The sequence below is a fragment of the Enoplosus armatus genome, chromosome 18 (genome assembly GCF_043641665.1).
Source record: "Enoplosus armatus isolate fEnoArm2 chromosome 18, fEnoArm2.hap1, whole genome shotgun sequence".
Lineage (NCBI taxonomy): Eukaryota > Metazoa > Chordata > Actinopteri > Centrarchiformes > Enoplosidae > Enoplosus > Enoplosus armatus.
This window is the reverse complement of record NC_092197.1, coordinates 102,377-121,509: the sequence shown is the minus strand read 5'-3', so window position 1 is coordinate 121,509 and position 19,133 is coordinate 102,377. Positions and strand designations below refer to the sequence as shown.

At 38.9% G+C, this 19,133-nt stretch overlaps 1 protein-coding gene across 1 annotated transcript; it reads left to right on the top strand.

Moving 5' to 3' along the window:
- Positions 1-250: 250 nt before the first annotated feature.
- On the top strand, positions 251-18,280 carry fsd1l (fibronectin type III and SPRY domain containing 1-like). The gene is made up of 13 exons (XM_070924924.1): positions 251-265; positions 6,062-6,157; positions 6,253-6,384; positions 6,962-7,063; positions 7,212-7,234; positions 7,665-7,786; positions 7,875-8,102; positions 8,265-8,363; positions 9,001-9,130; positions 12,129-12,214; positions 12,799-13,053; positions 14,703-14,791; positions 18,145-18,280. Exons 1-13 carry the CDS (start codon positions 251-253, stop codon positions 18,244-18,246), a joined length of 1,479 nt encoding a protein of 492 aa, XP_070781025.1. The 3' UTR covers positions 18,247-18,280.
- Positions 18,281-19,133: the final 853 nt, after the last annotated feature.

Here is a 19,133-nt window from a genome sequence, read left to right as displayed (position 1 = left end):
ACATGAGCAAACATTGACACTCAGGCAGCAGATTGTATATCAGATTTATATTCAGTATGACACTGAGGAAAGATTTGATTAAATTTAAATTAAAAGGATGAGACATACTTATATTTATAAACTTCTGCTTTATCTTCCTACTCTTATTTTGACACTTCAGACAGGAAGTGAGGCAGTAATGTTATCTATGACTTCACTTCCTGTCAGTGCCTCCGTCCCCCTCTCTCTCTCTTTCTCTCTCTCTCAGGTGATGGATACTCAGAAGGTAAGAATCTGATTGATCGATGATCAATAATATCTGATCTGTCAGCTGAGAGCGAGACACATAGACAAGGCTTGGACAGTCGGAGAGAGAGTGAGTGAAAGAGAGAGAGAGAGATTAGCTAGCTAGCTAGCTGTTAGCAGTCAAAGTCCCTCTCTCTCATTCACTCTCTAAGTCTCTTTACCACTCCTCTCTCTCTCTGGTCAAGTCCGGATTTACAGATAAGTACCTCTCTCTCTCTCTCTCTCTCTCTCTGTCTCTCTCCCTCTCTCTGTGTCTCTGTTTCTCTCTCTGTCTCTCACTCTCTGTCTTCCACTCTCTATGTCTCTCTGTCTCTGTCTCTCACTCTCTCACTCTCTGTCTTCCACTCTCTCTCCCTGCCTCTCTATGTCTCTCTGTCTCTGTCTCTCACTCTCTCTCTCTGCCTCTCTATGTCAATTCAATTTTATTTATATAGCGCCAAATCACAACAAAAGTCATCTCATGACACTTTACAAATAGAGCAGGTCTAGACCGACTCTTTATCCAGACCAGGAGGCAGAGTCGCAGTCCTACACGCTTCTCTGCGCTTCCATTAGAGCAGTTACCCACCCAAAACCCCATAATGACTGTGTCTGCCCCCCGACCACTTAAAATAAATTCAACCAAAGTTAAACAGGAGAGGAGTCATTAATAAAAACTTAATAAAAATTAAGACCACCACTGCTATAGGCCAAAACAATAGGAAAATTAAGTGTGGACTGTTAAACATCAGATCTCTGTCATCTAAAGCTGTATTAGTAAACGAGCTAATATCAGAGAATCATATTGATCTACTGTGTCTGACAGAAACCTGGCTGTGTCATGAAGAGTATGTCAGCCTGAATGAATCCACTCCGCCCAGTCATACTAATACTCACATCCCTCGAGGCACCGGCCGAGGAGGTGGAGTTGCAGCCATCTTTGAGTCAAGCCTGTTGATGAACTCTAGACCTAAACTGGATTATAACTCATTTGAAAGCCTCGTTTTGAGTCTCTCACTCCCAACCTGGAAAACACTGAAGCCAGTCTTATTCGTTATAGTCTATCGCGCTCCAGGTCCATACTCTGAATTCTTATCTGAATTCTCAGAGTTTTTATCAGGTTTAGTCCTTAAAACAGACCAAGTCATTATCGTAGGGGATTTTAATATTCATATGGACGTTGATAAGGATAGCCTTGGTACTGCATTTACCTCTTTATTGGATTCGATCGGCTTCTGTCAGAGGGTACAGAAACCCACTCACTGTTTTAATCACACCCTCGACCTGGTTCTGACATATGGACTTGAAATTGAACATCTAACTGTCTTTCCACAGAATCCTTTGTTATCGGACCATTATTTAATAACTTCTGAATTCCTATTACTGGACTACACGCCATTAGGCAAAAAAGCTTACACCAGATATCTATCTGATAGTGCTGTAGCTAAATTTAAGGAAGTGATTCCATCGGCATTAAATTCAATGCCACGTCTCAATACAACTGAGGACTCCTATGCTAACCTTCGTCCCTCTCAAATGGACAATCTTGTTGACAGTGCTGCAGGCTCAATGCGATTGACACTCGACTCTATTGCCCCTCTTAAAAAGAAGATAATAAAACAAAGAAAGTCGGCTCCATGGTATAACACCCAAACCTGCAAATTAAAGCAAACAGTGCAGAAACTTGAAAGGAAATGGCGCTCCACCAAACTGGAGGAATCACGTTTAATTTGGCAAGATAGTCTTAGAACTTATAGGAAGGCCCTCTGTAAAGCCAGAGCAGCCTATTACTCAACATTAATAGAAGAGAACAAGAACAACCCCAGGTTTCTCTTCAGCACTGTAGCCAGGCTGACAGAGAGTCACAGCTCTATGGAGCCATGTATTCCTATAACCCTCAGCAGTAATGACTTCATGAGCTTCTTTAATGATAAAATTCTAACTATTAGAGACAGAATTGATCACCTCCTGTCTTCAGGTAGTACCTTACCTTCAAACACAGGCATCTCAGAAATAGCTGTAAAACCTGATGTATATTTAGATTGCTTTTCTCCCATTGACCTTCACCAAATTACTGAAACCATCTCTTCGTCTAAGCCATCAACTTGTCTCTTAGACCCCATCCCAACCTGGCTGCTCAAAGAGGTTTTACCTTTAGTCAGCACTTCTTTTCTAGACATGATCAATCTGTCTTTATTAACAGGCTACGTACCACAGTCCTTTAAAGTAGCTATAATTAAACCTCTTCTTAAAAAGCCCACTCTAGATCCAGAGGTTTTAGCCAGCTATAGACCTATATCTAACCTTCCCTTTCTCTCCAAGATTCTTGAGAAAGCAGTCGCCAACCAGCTGTGTGACTTTCTACATGACAATAAGTTGCTTGAGGACTTTCAGTCAGGTTTCAGAGTTCATCATAGCACAGAGACAGCACTGGTGAAAGTTACACAATGACCTTCTAACTGCATCAGACAAGGGACTTGTCTCTATACTTGTTTTGTTAGATCTTAGTGCTGCATTCGACACCATTGACCATCATATCCTATTACAGAGACTGGAACATTTAATTGGCATCAAAAGAACTGCACTAAGCTGGTTTAAGTCGTATTTATCAGATCGATCTCAGTTTGTACATGTTAATGATGAATCCTCCATGTATGCCAAAGCCAGTCATGGAGTTCCACAAGGTTCTGTGCTTGGACCAATACTATTCACCTTATATATGCTTCCTTTAGGGGATATTATTAGAAAACACTCCATACATTTTCATTGCTATGCGGATGATACCCAGCTATATTTATCGATCAAGCCAGAAGAACCTCATCAGTTAGCCAAGCTCCAAGCATGCCTTAAGGACATAAAGACCTGGATGACCTGTAATTATCTGATGTTGAACTCAGACAAGACAGAAGTTATTGTTCTCGGCCCTGAACACCTCAGAAACACAGTATCTAAGGATATTGTTACCCTAGATGGCATTGCCCTGGCCTCCAGCGCCACTGTGAGGAATCTCGGAGTTGTCTTTGATCAGGACATGTCCTTTAACTCCCACGTAAAACAAACTTCAAGGACTGCCTTCTTTCACCTCCGTAACATTGCAAAAATCAGGAAGATCCTGTCTCAAACAGATGCAGAAAAATTAGTCCATGCATTTGTTACGTCTCGGCTGGATTATTGCAATTCCTTATTATCAGGCTGTCCCAATAAGGACCCTGTGGAATCGGCTCCCAGTTTGGGTCCGCGAGGCAGACACACTCTCTACTTTTAAGAGTAGGCTTAAAACTTTGCTTTTTGATGAGGCTTATAGTTAAGGGCTGGCTCAGGCCTGCCTGGACCAGCCCCCTAGTTATGCTGCTATAGGCCTACACTGCTGGGGAGACTTCCCATGATGCACTGAGCTTTCCTCCTCTCCCTCTTCATCTTTGCGCATTCATCACAGTCCAATGCATGTTACTAACTTTATTTCTTCCCCGGAGTTTCTTTGTACTTTGTCGTCTCGCAGGTTGCCGTGGATCGTGGTCCTGGTATGCCTGGGTGCTGCCGCCATGGGCCTGCCTGACTCTCATCACTACAGTTATTATGTTTAGTCGTAGTTCTGTTACTATTAAAGCTGCTATTATTAATCTCAGCTAGTATTACAGCTGTAACTACTATTATCAGTCATATTTCCAGTATTATTATAACTATAGCTGCTATTTCTACTGCTAGTGCTGCCATACATCTCTGCCTGTCTGTCTGTCTGTCTGTCTATCTGTGTCTCTACGTCTATCTCTCTCTTTCTGTCTCTTTCTGTCTGTCTGTCTGTCTCTCCCCCCTTCTCTCTCTCTCTCTCTCTCTCAAACCCAACCGGTCAAAGCAGATGACCGCCCACCTAGAGTCTGGTTCTGCTCGAGGTTTCTGCCTCTTAAAAGGACGTTTTTCCTTGCCACTGTCACCAAAGTGCTTGCTCATGGTGGGAACTGTTGGGTCTCTGTAATAACATTATAAAGAGTCGGTCTAGACCTGCTCTATTTTGTAAAGTGTCATGAGATGACTTTGTTGTGATTTGGCGCTATATAAATAAAATTGAATTGAATTGAATTGAATTTATAATGTCATTACAGAGACCAACAGTTCCCACCATGAGCAAGCACTTTGGAGACAGTGGCAGAGAGAGATAGACGTAGAGACACAGGCAGACAGGCAGACAGGCAGAGATGTATGGCAGCACTAGCAGTAGCCATAGCAGCTGTAATTATAATAATAATGGAATTATGACTGATAATAGTAGTTACATCTGTAATAATAGCAGAGATTAATAATAGCAATAACAGCATTAATAGTAACAGACCTACGACTAAACATAATAACTGTAGTGATGAGAGTCAAGCAGGCCCATGGCAGCAGCACCCAGGCGTACCAGGACCACGATCCACAGGAACCTGCGAGACAACAAAGCACAAAGAAACTCCAGGAAGATATAAAGTTAGTAGCATGCATTGGAGGGTGATGAATGTGCAAAGATGGAGAGGGAGAGGAGGAAAGCTCAGTGCATCATGGGAAGTCCCCCAGCAGTCTAGGCCTATAGCAGCATAACTAGGGGCTGGTCCAGGCAGGCCTGAGCCAGCCCTTAACTATAAGCCTCATCAAAAAGCAAAGTTTTAAGCCTACTCTTAAAAGTAGAGAGTGTGTCTGCCTCCCGGACCCAAACTGGGAGCCGATTCCACAGGAGAGGAGCTTGATAGCTGAAGGCTCTGGCTCCTGTTCTGTTTTTGGAGACTCTAGGAACCACAAGCAACCCTGCACTCTGGGAGCGCAGTGCTCTAGTGGGGTAATAGGGTACTATGAGCTCTTTAAGATATGATGGTGCCTGACCAGTAAGAGCTTTGTAGGTCAGGAGAAGGATTTTAAACTCGATTCTAGATTTTACAGGGAGCCAGTGCAGCGAAGCTAATACAGGAGAAATATGATCTCTTTTCCTGGTCTCTCTCTCTCTCTTGCTGTTCGAAAAGTACATATATATTTTACTGAGTCTGTACATGGTCATGGTTTCTGGCTGGGGGCTCTGTTTGTGTTTGTTTCTCTCTCTGTCTGTCAGTCTAAGAAGTACTAATAGTACTCTACGGGACTAACATCATTATACTGTACTGCAGTACACATGATGAGCATAAATGAGAAGGAAACAGTTTACACAGAAAATTAAGCGGATTAAATGATTCTACACTGTAGTATTACAGTGTAACAGATGATGTTTTACAGTGCAGTGGTTTAAAAGTGTGGTAGTTTTACAGTGCAGTGTTTTTACAGTGTAACGGGTTAGGGTTAGCTGAATACTGAAGCTGAATAAAACAGGAGAGTGGGGAAGCAACACAGACAATGAATGAGAGAGAGACATGAGGCTGATTCTCTCTCTTCATTTTTACATTTTAAATCATTTTAAAATATTTTACAGTTTTAAATTGTAATTCATATTACTACTTCCTGCTGAGATGAGTGTAGGTTTAGAGTGTAACAGATGCAGTACTTTTACTATGCTGTAGTTTTACAGTGCAGTAATTTTACAGTGCAGAGTTTTACGCACTGCATCGGTTACACTGTAAAACAATTACACTTAAACCACTGCACCAGTTACACTGTAAAACTACAGCAATGTAAAACCACTGTAGTGGAAAACCATTGCACTTGTAAAACTACTGCATCTGGTACACTGTAAAACTACTGCACTGTTAAACTACTGCATCCGTTACATCCCAAGTCAAATAACAGAAACTGAATTTTTTTTTTACATTTTTAATAAAAAGTGTGTTTGTGTGTTAAACAGGAAGCTCTTCGCAGGATCATCAGCACATTAGCCAATAAGAACGAGGAGCTCCAAAATTTCCTGGAAACAGTCGACAACACACTGATAGGACTGCAGGTCAGCAGATGATTGGCTGAGAGGGAGCAGAGGGAGGGGCTTAGAGATCTAGTCGAAGTAAAAATAACTAACATAAACGTTGTCTGTCCAATCAGGAGGAGTCATGTAAGGTGATGGCAGAACTGGAGGCGGAACTTGAGCAGCTTAGCTCCGCCCTGGAGGAGAAAGGGGCGGAGCTTCATGGTGTCATTAAAGAGGAGAAGCTGAGGAAAGAGGCCGAGCTTCAGGTAAATTCATTATATTTCTTTACTTTCATTTTGTTTTCCCACTCAGTGATCTTTCTTTCCTTCTGAAACTTTAATGACTTTCCTTTAAATGTTCTTCTTTTGTTATGTATTTCTGACAAAATCTTTTTTTTGTGATATTTTAAAAATATTGTAATTGTATGGTTTTCCTCACATAAGTTAACAAAGTTAATAACAAACATTCCTTATTTACATAGAATAATTACTGCATGCCTTTAATCCCACATACTCTTTGACAATTTTTTATTAAAAGTAATCTAAATGTTATTTTATTCATTTTGTCAAATATTTTTCCATTAAAGTCCCAGTTTGTTTGATTTTCTCTCCTCTTGTTGCCACTTTTATCCACAAAAAAATGAATTCACACTCACACTGATGGCAGCAAGCTACCATGCAAGCTGCCGGTCTGACCGCCGGGACACTTTGACAACAGGAGGAGCTGGGGATTGTATCCAACCCTGTGAAGGAACGACACAGCTGCTTCATGTTGTCCTCTCTTCTCTGAACGTTCATTTAAAGTATTTTGACACATTTTTCAGAATTGTTTGTGATTTTTCAGAAGCAGCTGTCGGAGGGAAAGTTTGCTCTGCTGTCTTGTGAAGAACTGCTCGAGTTTGCAAATCAAACACTGACGATCACCAACGAAGAAGAATTCCTAAAGGTAGGATGGGAGGAGGATGAAGAAATAAAATCTTTAAAGAAACATCTCATTTTCTCATGAAAAACTTTTCAATTTACAACTTTTTTAAAATTAGAAATGACTTTAATAATAAATATTTAAGGTTTCTTTTATCTGTTTTCTTTTGCAGGCTGCAAAACAAATTAAAGAAAGGTAAAGAAAATATGATTTTAATATGATCATGACTTAATGTTTGCATTTAGTTGTTTATTTATGTAAATTATGTTTATTAAAAGACACATTTTGTCATCTCAAGTTTCTGAGTTTGTGTTTACATTCATTCTGTTTACTGTCATTGTTCAGTTGTCTTCATATTTTAATGTTTTATTTATTTGTTTGTTGCTTTTATTTAATTTAGATTCAATGCTGTTGAAGTTGTTTTTTATGTTTAAGATTTTATTAAATTCCATTTTATATTTACGTCAATTTCTTCTCAAGCATTGAACTAACAAATCAAAGTTCAGAATTTTAATGAATCACAGCTCTGAAATGACTCCATGTAAACCACGCCCCTTTAACATATGCGACCATGTGACATTTGTGACCGTGCCCTTGCCCAAACCCCGCCCCCTCTTGTTGCCAGGGTAACCATGGCGCCAGCGTTCCGGCTGACAACTCATCCTTTGGTGTCGGAGAACATGTCGCAATTTACCGTCGACTTCAGCACAGAGAGGGCGGGGCTTCAACAACTTCACTTCCTGCCAGGTGAGTCACACCTCTTCTTTTGTCTGTTTTGTTTGCTTGTTGTTTGTTTTTTCATCTTGTGTACAGTATGTTTGACTTGTTCTGGCAGTTCCCAGAGCTCCAGAGATCGACATCTCCAGCTGCGTTGTCCGTGACAACACCATCATGGTTGCCTGGCGAAAGGCCGGTGAGGCCGATCGAGATGGTGACAGTGGACGAATGGAACGCTATGAACTCGAATACCGAAAAACAAACCGCGACAGCTCGCTGAGAGCTGCAGGAGAGGCATGCTGGGAAAAAATCCACGACATCAGCGAGACACACGTCACTGTCTCAGGTGAGAGGTTAGAGGACACATCACAGGTCAGAGGTCACATCACAGGTCAGAGGTCACATCACAGGTGAGAAATAAATTAACAGAAATTAGTGTTTTATGAGATATAAATGGACTTTTATGTGTTTCATTATTTTAAATGTGAAATCTGTTTTTCTGTTTCAGGTCTGAAGTTTGATTCTCGGTTCATTGTTGTTCGAGTTCGAGCGAGAAACAAAGCAGCTGTTGGCGAGTTCTCTGAGCCTGTCGCCATGGAAACCAGAGGTGAACACATGAATGAATACGTGAATGAGTGAATGAGTGAGTGAGTGGACACTGTTTTTTGTTCATGAGTGTGAGACTGACAGAATAAAGATGGGTGTAAAGGAAAGAGGTGTCACTCACTATGTAATAAAAAATGTGAAGTTAAACAGAAGTAAAGCTAAAGTCCTCTTTTCAAGGCGGGGGTATGTGTACATATACACTCAGTTTCCAGTCTAATACTGTGATTTGTGCTGCTGTTGAAAGGTGTTTCTGTTATTTAGTCCACCCACATTTATATAAATGACAAAATAATCAAAACACCTGTTACAGTTTAAAAAAAAGATCGTACAGTTGAATCAACACGTCTCTAAAACAGTCTGAACACCAACTGAACATTATAATCTTCATGGTTCATGGATCTACATAACTGTAATATTACTAAATACATACATTTACATTATTAAAACAGTTCCAGTACATGTGAGGATATAAATTAATACTAATGCTTGTTTCTGGTTTGTTATATAAGTTATTGTGACTGTTGAGGAAAAATTCAATAAGATATGATTTTTTATTCTGAAAAAGGAGATCGAAGAAGAGAAAACTGGAATCACTTATGACATTATAATAATTCTTCTTTTTATTGTTTTCATTCCAGCTTATAATTTTGGGTTTGATGCGGCAACGGCCCACGCCGAGCTGAAGGTTCAGGGCGACACGGTGACCTGGGAGCCTCAGGGGATCAAAGGTCACGACCCCCGACTGAGAGGAAAGGAGAATAAAAGCAGGTAAGAAAATGTGTCATCAGGTTTTTATGTCAAAGCTACTGCTGAGAATCATGGGAGCTGTAGTTGTTAACAGATCATCTTAATTGTTGTTCTGGAGCTTTTGATCACTTGAGGAAGATCATGTGATACAATCAAAAGCTTCAGAACAGCTACTAAATGGACCTTGTGGTGGGATTGTTTATCTATCTTTATTAACCCTTTCAGTCTCAGAAGTCTAGAAACTGTGTTTTTGACCCAACCTTTATTTAATCAGGTCATTCAGACAGAAAACAAACAAACCAGACAAACTCAAGCACAAACAGCATCAGAGATAATCACAAATAAAATCAGCCAGTGGGATGAGACATTCAAGTTTTAAAATCTTCTGCCGTTCCTTCCATTTATAAGGTGGACAGTGGTGGAAGGAAGTCTGTCCTGGTTCAGTATTTACCTCCGGGGTAACTAGAGTTCAACAGACCTGAGATCTGCTCTGCTGAGCAGTGGTTTTAAATGTGAGAAGAGAAGTGATGCTGAGGCAGCTTCTGCAGGAGTCCTTTATAAATAGACTGTTTCATGTAGTTCACAGAGATGAGGATGATGTTTATCCCCTGTAATGAAACACAAAGGTAAAGTGGATCAAGTTTTGTTAACGTCGAGCGCGCAGCCTGAGAATAAACAGACATGATGGTTGACTGTACAATCATTTATCTCAAGACACAAACTTGATTCTGATAAGAAACATTTTTATCTTTGTTTTCTCAGCCAGTTGAGGTTTGAAAGTCAGACTGCTGTTGAGCCAAATTCCCAGATATTTATAAAATTGTACAGTTTCAGTTTTAGTACCATGAAGTGTGTGAATAGTTTTTGAGAAATAAAGACATTTTGTCTTTTCAGCATTTATTAAAAGATGAGATTCTGCAGAGAAGTCTGAAGAACATGAAAGACTTTCTTGAAAATCTTGATATAGTTGAATGAAGTGGAGTCAAATGGACACTATAAGTCTGTCTTTATTGTTTGTTTATTTGTATGGGACAAAGCAAATTATTCAGTATTGATATTAACAACATCAAGTAAATGTGTCGGGATTAGCTCGACAGTTAATTTGCACCCATAAGAGAGATAAGAAACTGGAACATATTGTCCTCCAGTCTTAAAGTATAAAGTATAAAACACTACAAACAACTTAATGACTAAGTACATGAGTATATATCTGAGTAGATTTTAATCATAAGTTAGATTTTAAGTTCCTTATTTCCTCTCACAAAAGGCTGATTGTCTCTCAAAGTCTCTAATTAGCTTCAAACATGGACGCGTAACAAGGACTGAATATCTGCGGTAGAGATTTACGATGGATTATATTCATGTAGAATTTAAATTTGCAGAGAAGAAAATGTTAGAAAATGCATGAGTTATAATTGTGAAGGTGTCACATATGACAACTGATTACAGAACAACTAATCATTGAAATCTGAGGTTTTTGGTGAAACTGACACAAACTGTGGTCTTAGAACTGCATCATTACCAAGTGCCAGTATTATTGTGCCAACAGTTAGTCAAAGTAAAGAGATTAAAGGTGTTGATGAAAGCTTCATAACCAATGATAATAATATCTTTCCAATCCTATGAATGAGAAACAACCAAACTGTGACGCTCACATTGTTTGGATCACCATAGTAACAGAAGGACGGTGATGACCAATCATGATGTCTTATTCTGCTCATAAGGAGCGACAGTCGGCGTCAATGGCTGAGCTGAGTTCAGTTTCATCATCAATAATTTTATTTAACTAGTTCTGATGTAGAGATTAGTTGTTACTAAGTATTTACAGCCACTAACTGCAGGTGGAACTCATACATACTGTTAGTTAACGGAATTAGCTAACTGACTGCATGAATGCAGATAAAAATAAAACAAAGGATTGACAGTAAAGTTGATCATTTGGCCTCTTAAAACTGTAGTTTTTGAAGTTATGCTAGCTTGTGATACTACAGTGACTTCCTGTTTATATAGCTGATTGCTTCTGATTGGACAGCGCTACAGATGTGTCCTTGCAACCAATTTCCACATTACTAAAGTCTTAACTAGCTGAGACATTTCTTAAGTTTTAATGGTGCAACCTGATTTAGTAAATCAGTTACTGAGAGCATAGGAAGGACTTAATGTTCAGACTCAGATTTATGAGTGGTGGACTATTGATCTGTTGATAGACAGCGAGATAGACCGATTGGTCCGCTGGGACTGAAAGGGTTAATTAGGTAAAATTATTTAAAATACATCTTTCCTTCACTGCTGACTAAATTCAGATTTATTTAATAACATTTTTTTTTTGTTTTAATCTTCAGTTGTTTCTCTGCTGCTGTTTGTGTTTTGACCTTTTTGTCCCTCTGCAGTCTCCATATTGCGTCCTCTCCGACACACTCAGGTAGAAACTGTCATCGCTGACTGGTTGCCTAGCAACCACTGTGTCACCAATCACTTTTGTCATCAACCATTTCTCGCTTCATGCAGCCAATCACATCACTGTTTACATCATTGCTGACACATCAGCGTTTATTTTACAGTATTTAATAAAATCTCCAGATTGTATCATGTTTTTATTGAAGTTGGTAAAACTGTATATTTTGTTTTTATTATTTTGTTTTTGATATGTCTTCAAACAAAAAAAATCCTGTTTCCTACTGTTACCTTTATATAAAGTAAAACTGTTTTGACTAAAAGTCTAACTAACTAAAAATCATTGATTTTAAGAGCAGCTGTTGTATTTATTCTAATAAAAACGTATTTTTATGTAAGACTGTCTACTGTTTTAGTACAATACTACAGTTTTATGCATATATGTCTTTTAAATCAATGTAAAGTTATATTTTGTGTTGTTTTATTCACATTTTTCTGCATCATCGCTTTGGCACAACCTCATTGGCTGTTTCACCTTGTTTTTCCACTTTTATTCCCTGAGAGGTTAAATGGGTTTTAACTCTTTCACTTTTGACATGTTTTTTATTTTTAATTTCATTGGCAGCAGAAGCGCCACACCTTCACCCAATAAGACAGCAGCAAGTCGAGCTGGACGTGACCGATTCGCTGGAGAGTCGTACACAGTGCTGGGTACTTCACACTGAGTACTAATACAGTAATACCTCGTACTGATCCTACAACTAATGGCAATGAATATTGGATATGTAAATTATGTCTTTTAAAATTAAAGTATAGTATCTTTTATATTTTGTATTAATTCTAATTCAATACGGTAAATACTCTATTAAAGAAAATATTTTTTAATTGTTGTCATAATCAAATATTAATTGAAAATATAAAACACGTTATTAAACCAAACACCTTAAATTATTTTACATTCATTATTAATTATTCTTGCCGTTTTTTATTTTGAAAGTCATAACTTGAAGCCAAAATTTTAGTTAAAGTGCTTTTATTTTACCTTTGTCTGTTAGCACTGGCTTTTATTGTGACATATATAACAGGAACACTCATTGTTTAATTTGAATGGCAGACTTTTATTTTGAAGTTTGCAACAGGAAATAGCTTTGCCTGTTCCCTCTGGCTTTTATTTTGTAAATATTATGGTATCTAATTTTAACAATTTTCAAATGATTTAAATATTTATCTTCACAGTATAAAATCAGAGGTTTTCTACTTTTTTTAGATATATTTTTTCTTCTTCTGTCTCCTAGGTGACCAGGAGATGATTGGTGGCTGTCACTACTGGGAGCTCCGCCCCCTGGCTGACTGGAAGTCATTAAGTGTGGGCGTGGCCTACCGGGCATGCCTGGGCCGCTTCGACCAATTAGGGAAGAGCGCTGGTTCATGGTGTCTCCATGCCAGCCAATGGCTGCAGAGCTCGCTGGCTGCGAAACACAACAACCGAGCGAAGGTGCTGGATTGGCCGCTGCCTCAGCGAATTGGAATCTACTGCGACTTCGACAACGGTACCAAAAAGATTTTACGTCATTGTTTTTATTTTTCTGTGATATATGTATCTGTTTATATTTATGCATTGTAAAACTACATTTTGTGATGTCATGTGATTTTTTTGGTATCTTGTTTTTAAACACCTCTGCTGCTTTCACCTGTTACAAGTCAACTGATGACTGTCAAACTATTTTTATTCTTTATGTCTTTAACATGCTCAAGGGCTTTAACTGAAATTTTGATTACTTTCATTATTTACAGTTTCACTGGCATATCAATGTTCATCTCTCTACTTTCAGTGCATCTTCCTACAAGGCTTCAACTGGTGTCATATGTTTTCACAAGTGACGCTTCAGCTGATAATTCAAATGCTTTCAGCTGACTCTTCAATTGACTTTCAGTTCTCAGCTGATAGTTCAAATGTTCAAGATTACATTTCAACTGCTGTCACTGCTCACATACTGACACTTCAACAAGCACACATACAAATAACTTTTTCTTCCACTGATTTCAGTTACAGTTGAATGAAAATGTTTATATTTTCATCTCATGCTCTTACAATGACAGTTCAATTGCTTTAATCTCTAACGCTTCAGCTGATGATTCAGCAACTTTCAGTGCTTCACATAAACTTCAGTTCCTTTCATAGTTTAGAGATTAACTAACATTTCAGCTATATACTTTAATCTCTTACTCTACAGCTGACAGTTTAACCGAGTTTTACCTTAAATATCACTTTTATTACACAGACTGCTGGTGATGGTTAGCAGGGAGAGGAATCATGAAGAATATTTTGTCCCTTTTTCTGAAGTCTAATGATGTAGATCAGGGATGGTAGCTCCGGGCCATTTTGCCAAGAAGTTTCCTGTCTTGTGCTGAGGTGTTTCCAGTTATTCCAAAGGTGAGGATGCTCTCCATCCCAGAATGATAAAATTGCATCATACCTTCCTGTGATATGGAAAATCTTTTCAGCTGTCATAAAAAGAAAAGTCTTTGCTGGGTTTTCTTCAGCACTGTTGTAGTGTTGACTTCTCATTTTAAAGAAAAGGAGATTGTTACACCCAAGAATTTGTATTGCTCCGTCTGATGGTGATCCTGACCATTTCTGACTAAAGATAGATGTCCACATGACTCTTACGGAAGTCCATCATTAGCTATCAAGATAAAAGATTCAAATTCCCTGGGAACATAGAATGGTTGGCATCTGAGGGTCAGTATCTCTACTTCTGCAGGAGTTTCAGCGACCCGCCCAGTGGAGGGTGAAGAATCAGAATCAGAATCAGAAATACTTTATTGATCCCTGGGGGGAAATTATACAGTACCGGTGCTCCCATTCAAGAGTAGAAAGTAGCATAAATTTAGAAATAAAAGTATGTACAAAATATAAAAAATAAGAAATAGAAAATAAAAATATACACATTTAAGCTGGATCAACTTTCACACTTCAACTTCTTTGACTGCATTAACTGACACAACTTCCACACACATTTCACAACAAACATTTAACATTTACAGTTATTTGAATCAGTTTACAGCATTTACAGTGTTCAGCATCAGTGATCACACTTCAGTTTCCTTCAGAAAGTTTCACCCCTCCTTGTTTTGTGTTGCTTTCTGTCTGTTTGAGTCTTCAGATTCAGATGGTGTTTCTCTCTTTGTGTTTCAGGTGATTTATCATTCATCGACGTCGATCGGCTTCGTCTTCTTCACTCCTTCAAAACAAAGTTCAGCCAGCCGCTCGTCCCTGCCTTCACTGTCAGTACTACACCACACTGCAGTTATACTACATCTAATACTACATCTACTCCGCCTTCACTGTCAGCACTACGCCACACTGCAGTTATACTACATCTAATACTACATCTCCTCCGCCTTCACTGTCAGCACTACGCCACACTGCAGTTATACTACATCTAATACTACATCTACCCCGCCTTCACTGTCAGCACTGCGCCACACTGCAGTAATACTCCATCTAATACTACATCTACTCTGCCTTCACTGTCAGTACTACACCACACTGCAGTAATACTACATCTAATACTACTAAGACTCGATCTAATAATAACATCTGGCTACTGCTCTTCAAACTGTGTGAACAAGATTTTCAAACATAAAATCCCTTTTTTAATCAAACTTAATTAGGACATTTACAGTGCATCCGGAAAGTATTCACAGCGCTTCACTTTTTCCACATTTTGTTATGTTGCAGCCTTATACCAAAATGGATTAAATTCATTTTTTTCCTCAAAATTCTACACACAACACCCCATAATGACAACGTGAAAAAAGTTTATTTGAGATTTTTGCAAATTTATTAAAAATAAAAAACCTGAGAAATCACATGTACATAAGTATTCACAGCCTTTGCTCAATACTTTGTTGATGCACCTTTGGCAGCAATTACAGCCTCAAGTCTTTTTGAATATGATGCCACAAGCTTGGCACACCTATCTTTGGGCAGTTTCACCCATTCCTCTTTGCAGCACCTCTCAAGCTCCATCAGGTTGGATGGGAAGCGTCGGTGCACAGCCATTTTCAGATCTCTCCAGAGATGTTCAATCGGATTCAAGTCTGGGCTCTGGCTGGGCCACTCAAGGACATTCACAGAGTTGTCCTGAAGCCACTCCTTTGATATCTTGGCTGTGTGCTTAGGGTCGTTGTCCTGCTGAAAGATAAACCGTCGCCCCAGTCTGAGGTCAAGAGCGCTCTGGAGCAGGTTTTCATCCAGGATGTCTCTGTACTTTGCTGCATTCATCTTTCCCTCTATCCTGACTAGTCTCCCAGTTCCTGCCGCTGAAAAACATCCCCACAGCATGATGCTGCCACCACCATGCTTCACTGTAGGGATGGTATTGGCCTGGTGATGAGCGGTGCCTGGTTTCCTCCAAACGTGACGCCTGGCATTCACATCAAAGAGTTCAATCTTTGTCTCATCAGACCAGAGAATTTTGTTTCTCATGGTCTGAGAGTCCTTCAGGTGCCTTTTGGCAAACTCCAGGCGGGCTGCTATGTGCCTTTTACTAAGGAGTGGCTTCCGTCTGGCCACTCTACCATACAGGCCTGATTGGTGGATTGCTGCAGAGATGGTTGTCCTTCTGGAAGGTTCTCCTCTCTCCACAGAGGAACTCTGGAGCTCTGACAGAGTGACCATCGGGTTCTTGGTCACCTCCCTGACTAAGGCCCTTCTCCCCCGATTACTCAGTTTAGATGGCCGGCCAGCTCTAGGAAGAGTCCTGGTGGTTCTGAACTTCTTCCACTTACGGATGATGGAGGCCACTGTGCTCATTGGGACCTTCAAAGCAGCAGAAATCTTTCTGTAACCTTACCCAGATTTGTGCCTCGAGACAATCCTGTCTCGGAGGTCTACAGACAATTCCTTTGACTTCATGCTTGGTTTGTGCTCTGACATGCACTGTCAACTGTGGGACCTTATATAGACAGGTGTGTGCCTTTCCAAATCATGTCCAATCAACTGAATTTACCACAGGTGGACTCCAATTAAGCTGCAGAAACATCTCAAGGATGATCAGTGGAAACAGGATGCACCTGAGCTCAATTTTGAGCTTCATGGCAAAGGCTGTGAATACTTATGTACATGTGATTTCTTAGTTTTTTATTTTTAATAAATTTGCAAAAATTTCAAAAAAACTTTTTTCACATTGTCATTATGGGGTGTTGTGTGTAGAATTTTGCGGAAAAAAATTAATTTAATCCATTTTGGAATAAGGGTGTAACATAACAAAATGTGGAAAAAGTGAAGCGCCGTGAATACTTTCCGGATGCACTGTATTTTTTCTTTATTGGACATTTTAGTCAAATATTAACAGCAGACATGTTTCATAAGTTTTCCTTCAGTATCGTCTCCTGACCATAAATCCTTTCCTAGAAACACTTTTTTCAGTAAATATTGATGTCTTTTTGGTTAAATATTGAAAAGAATCAACACTGGACCTGAAAAAACATGAATCATGAACATCATCCAGACCTGACTCGTGTTTTCTTTAAAACATATATGGAGTTTTTGTCGCAAACATTAAGCATTCATGATTAAATAAACAACAATCTAAGGTAAAGTTTGTAAGTTCTTATTTATTTATTAGGAATTTAACATTGAAAAACGCTTAAATTAATCTTCAGCTTCATCGGGATTGCGTTTGATTTGATTGACAGTGGCTCGGCAACGTAAACAAACAATCCTCCAACTGTCATCCGATTTTGATTCAAATGTTGCTAAATCCTGATTGGTGCACAGAAGTATGTGACATCACCTTCTCCCGAGTGAGTGTTAACTAACCCTAACTCTGCTGCCTCGGTGAAAGTCAGGAACTACGGGACCCCCACATACTCAACAGGTGGACTCTGGTCCGAAACCGGACCGAAATGCAATTTCTTCCAGACCCATAAGATTTCAATGCTTGACCTAGGACAGCAGCTTGACCCAGACTGCTATCAGGTCACCCTATCATCTTTCATTTCATCATCATTAGTAGCTTGTTGTCAGAAGGGAGAGCTCAGGTTGAATTCCCACAAAGAAAAGAGATGTTAACAGTGAAAATGTGCTCTTAAGGATGAGAAAACTGAAAAATGTTTTATTCTAAAAGAAACACGACACCAGTGTAATTTTCAATGAAACAACTGATCACAGTGAAGAGAGGTAAAATGCCACTATGACACCAAAATGTCCATTTTAGAGTACGTAGGTAAACCACCAAACTCAGTCCATCAGCATATTAATAGGCAGGACATAAAGAGCCGGCAGTAAATAAACATTTTAAACTGTGAATACTCACTAACACTCACATCACTGGATACCTAAACACATCTGGGCAATTTATAAAATCCAACACAACCAAAGAAAATAAGAAACAAATGGAGAAAATGAGAGGAAAAAAACAAAAAAACAAACAAACCCATAATTAGATTGTTTTCTGTACACTTGTGGAGTTTTAGACCTTATTTATGACTTTAATCAAACCTTCTCCGGACCTGTGACCTGTGAGTTTCGCTGTTTGTCTGTCCTCCTGTAATATTTGAGGCAGTACTTTGCAGTGCAGTACTCATCCTCATCATTTGGCAGTACTAACAGTAGTAAAATTGTGTTGCAGGTTTGGTGTGGTGGTATCACCATAATGACGGGCCTGCAGGTGCCGAACTTCATGGGTAATTTTCTGGCCACCAATCGGAGCCTCAGCAACCTGTCACAGTAGATTGACCTCCTCCAATCATCTGTTTTTTATTTTATTGTTGGTATTTTTGAAAATTATCATTAATTTATTCATTTCATATATTTTTATTTATTTATTTTAATTTAATATAATAATAATGACATAGTACATATAGAAACTATTTGTGAATTGTTGTTGTTATCAAATATTAATTGAGAATATAAAATTAATGTGATCATATTTTAAGACCTGTAATGAATTAAGGAAATATATTGATTATTCTTGCCTGCTCTTATTTTAAAAGTCTTAACCTGAAGCTGTAGTTTTAGTGCTTTCATTATGAAGAAGTACTAATATTGTCTGTTGAAAACTTTTATTTTGAAGATGACAGCAGGAAAGATTGCCTGTTCCCTCTGGCTTTTATTTTGAAGGCTGCAACCAAATGTAATTTATTTTGAAATTCATGAGGAGGTCTATATTTAATTTGCGTGAAAGGCTTTTATTATGAAAGACCTCATTAGATTAGTATTGTGCATTCCCAATGGCTTTTATTTTGAATTGAATTTGGATAGAATGTCCTGTTATTTTGACCAAATGAATGTGTTCGAAATTGCATACTAACATATGATTCATACAAAGAATGATGTAACATTCTAGACTCTGAGTATGTGACCAGATTTTTACTGGATAAAGTCAACTGTCCCAAGATGCATTGCGTTTCTTCAGACTGAATAATTATGAATGATGAGTGTGAAACTCATCGGTAGTCATGTGATCGATAGTCACATGATACAGAGAAGATTTATTGTTGAGAACTTTAGAGTGAACAGTAGGCTGGTAATGGCATACTTAATTGCTCATTTAGTACGCAGTATGCAGTACATGCTTAAGTATGTAGTACGCAGTATGTTAGTAAGCGATTTCGAACA

What these genes read in the sequence shown, in the direction of transcription:
- fsd1l (XM_070924924.1), top strand. An exon ending in ACAACTTCACTTCCTGCCAG is followed by an intron (nt 7,787 to 7,874) that starts GTGAGTCACACC and finishes TTGTTCTGGCAG; the next exon opens with TTCCCAGAGCTCCAGAGATC. An exon ending in CTACTGCGACTTCGACAACG is followed by an intron (nt 13,054 to 14,702) that starts GTACCAAAAAGA and finishes TTTGTGTTTCAG; the next exon opens with GTGATTTATCATTCATCGAC.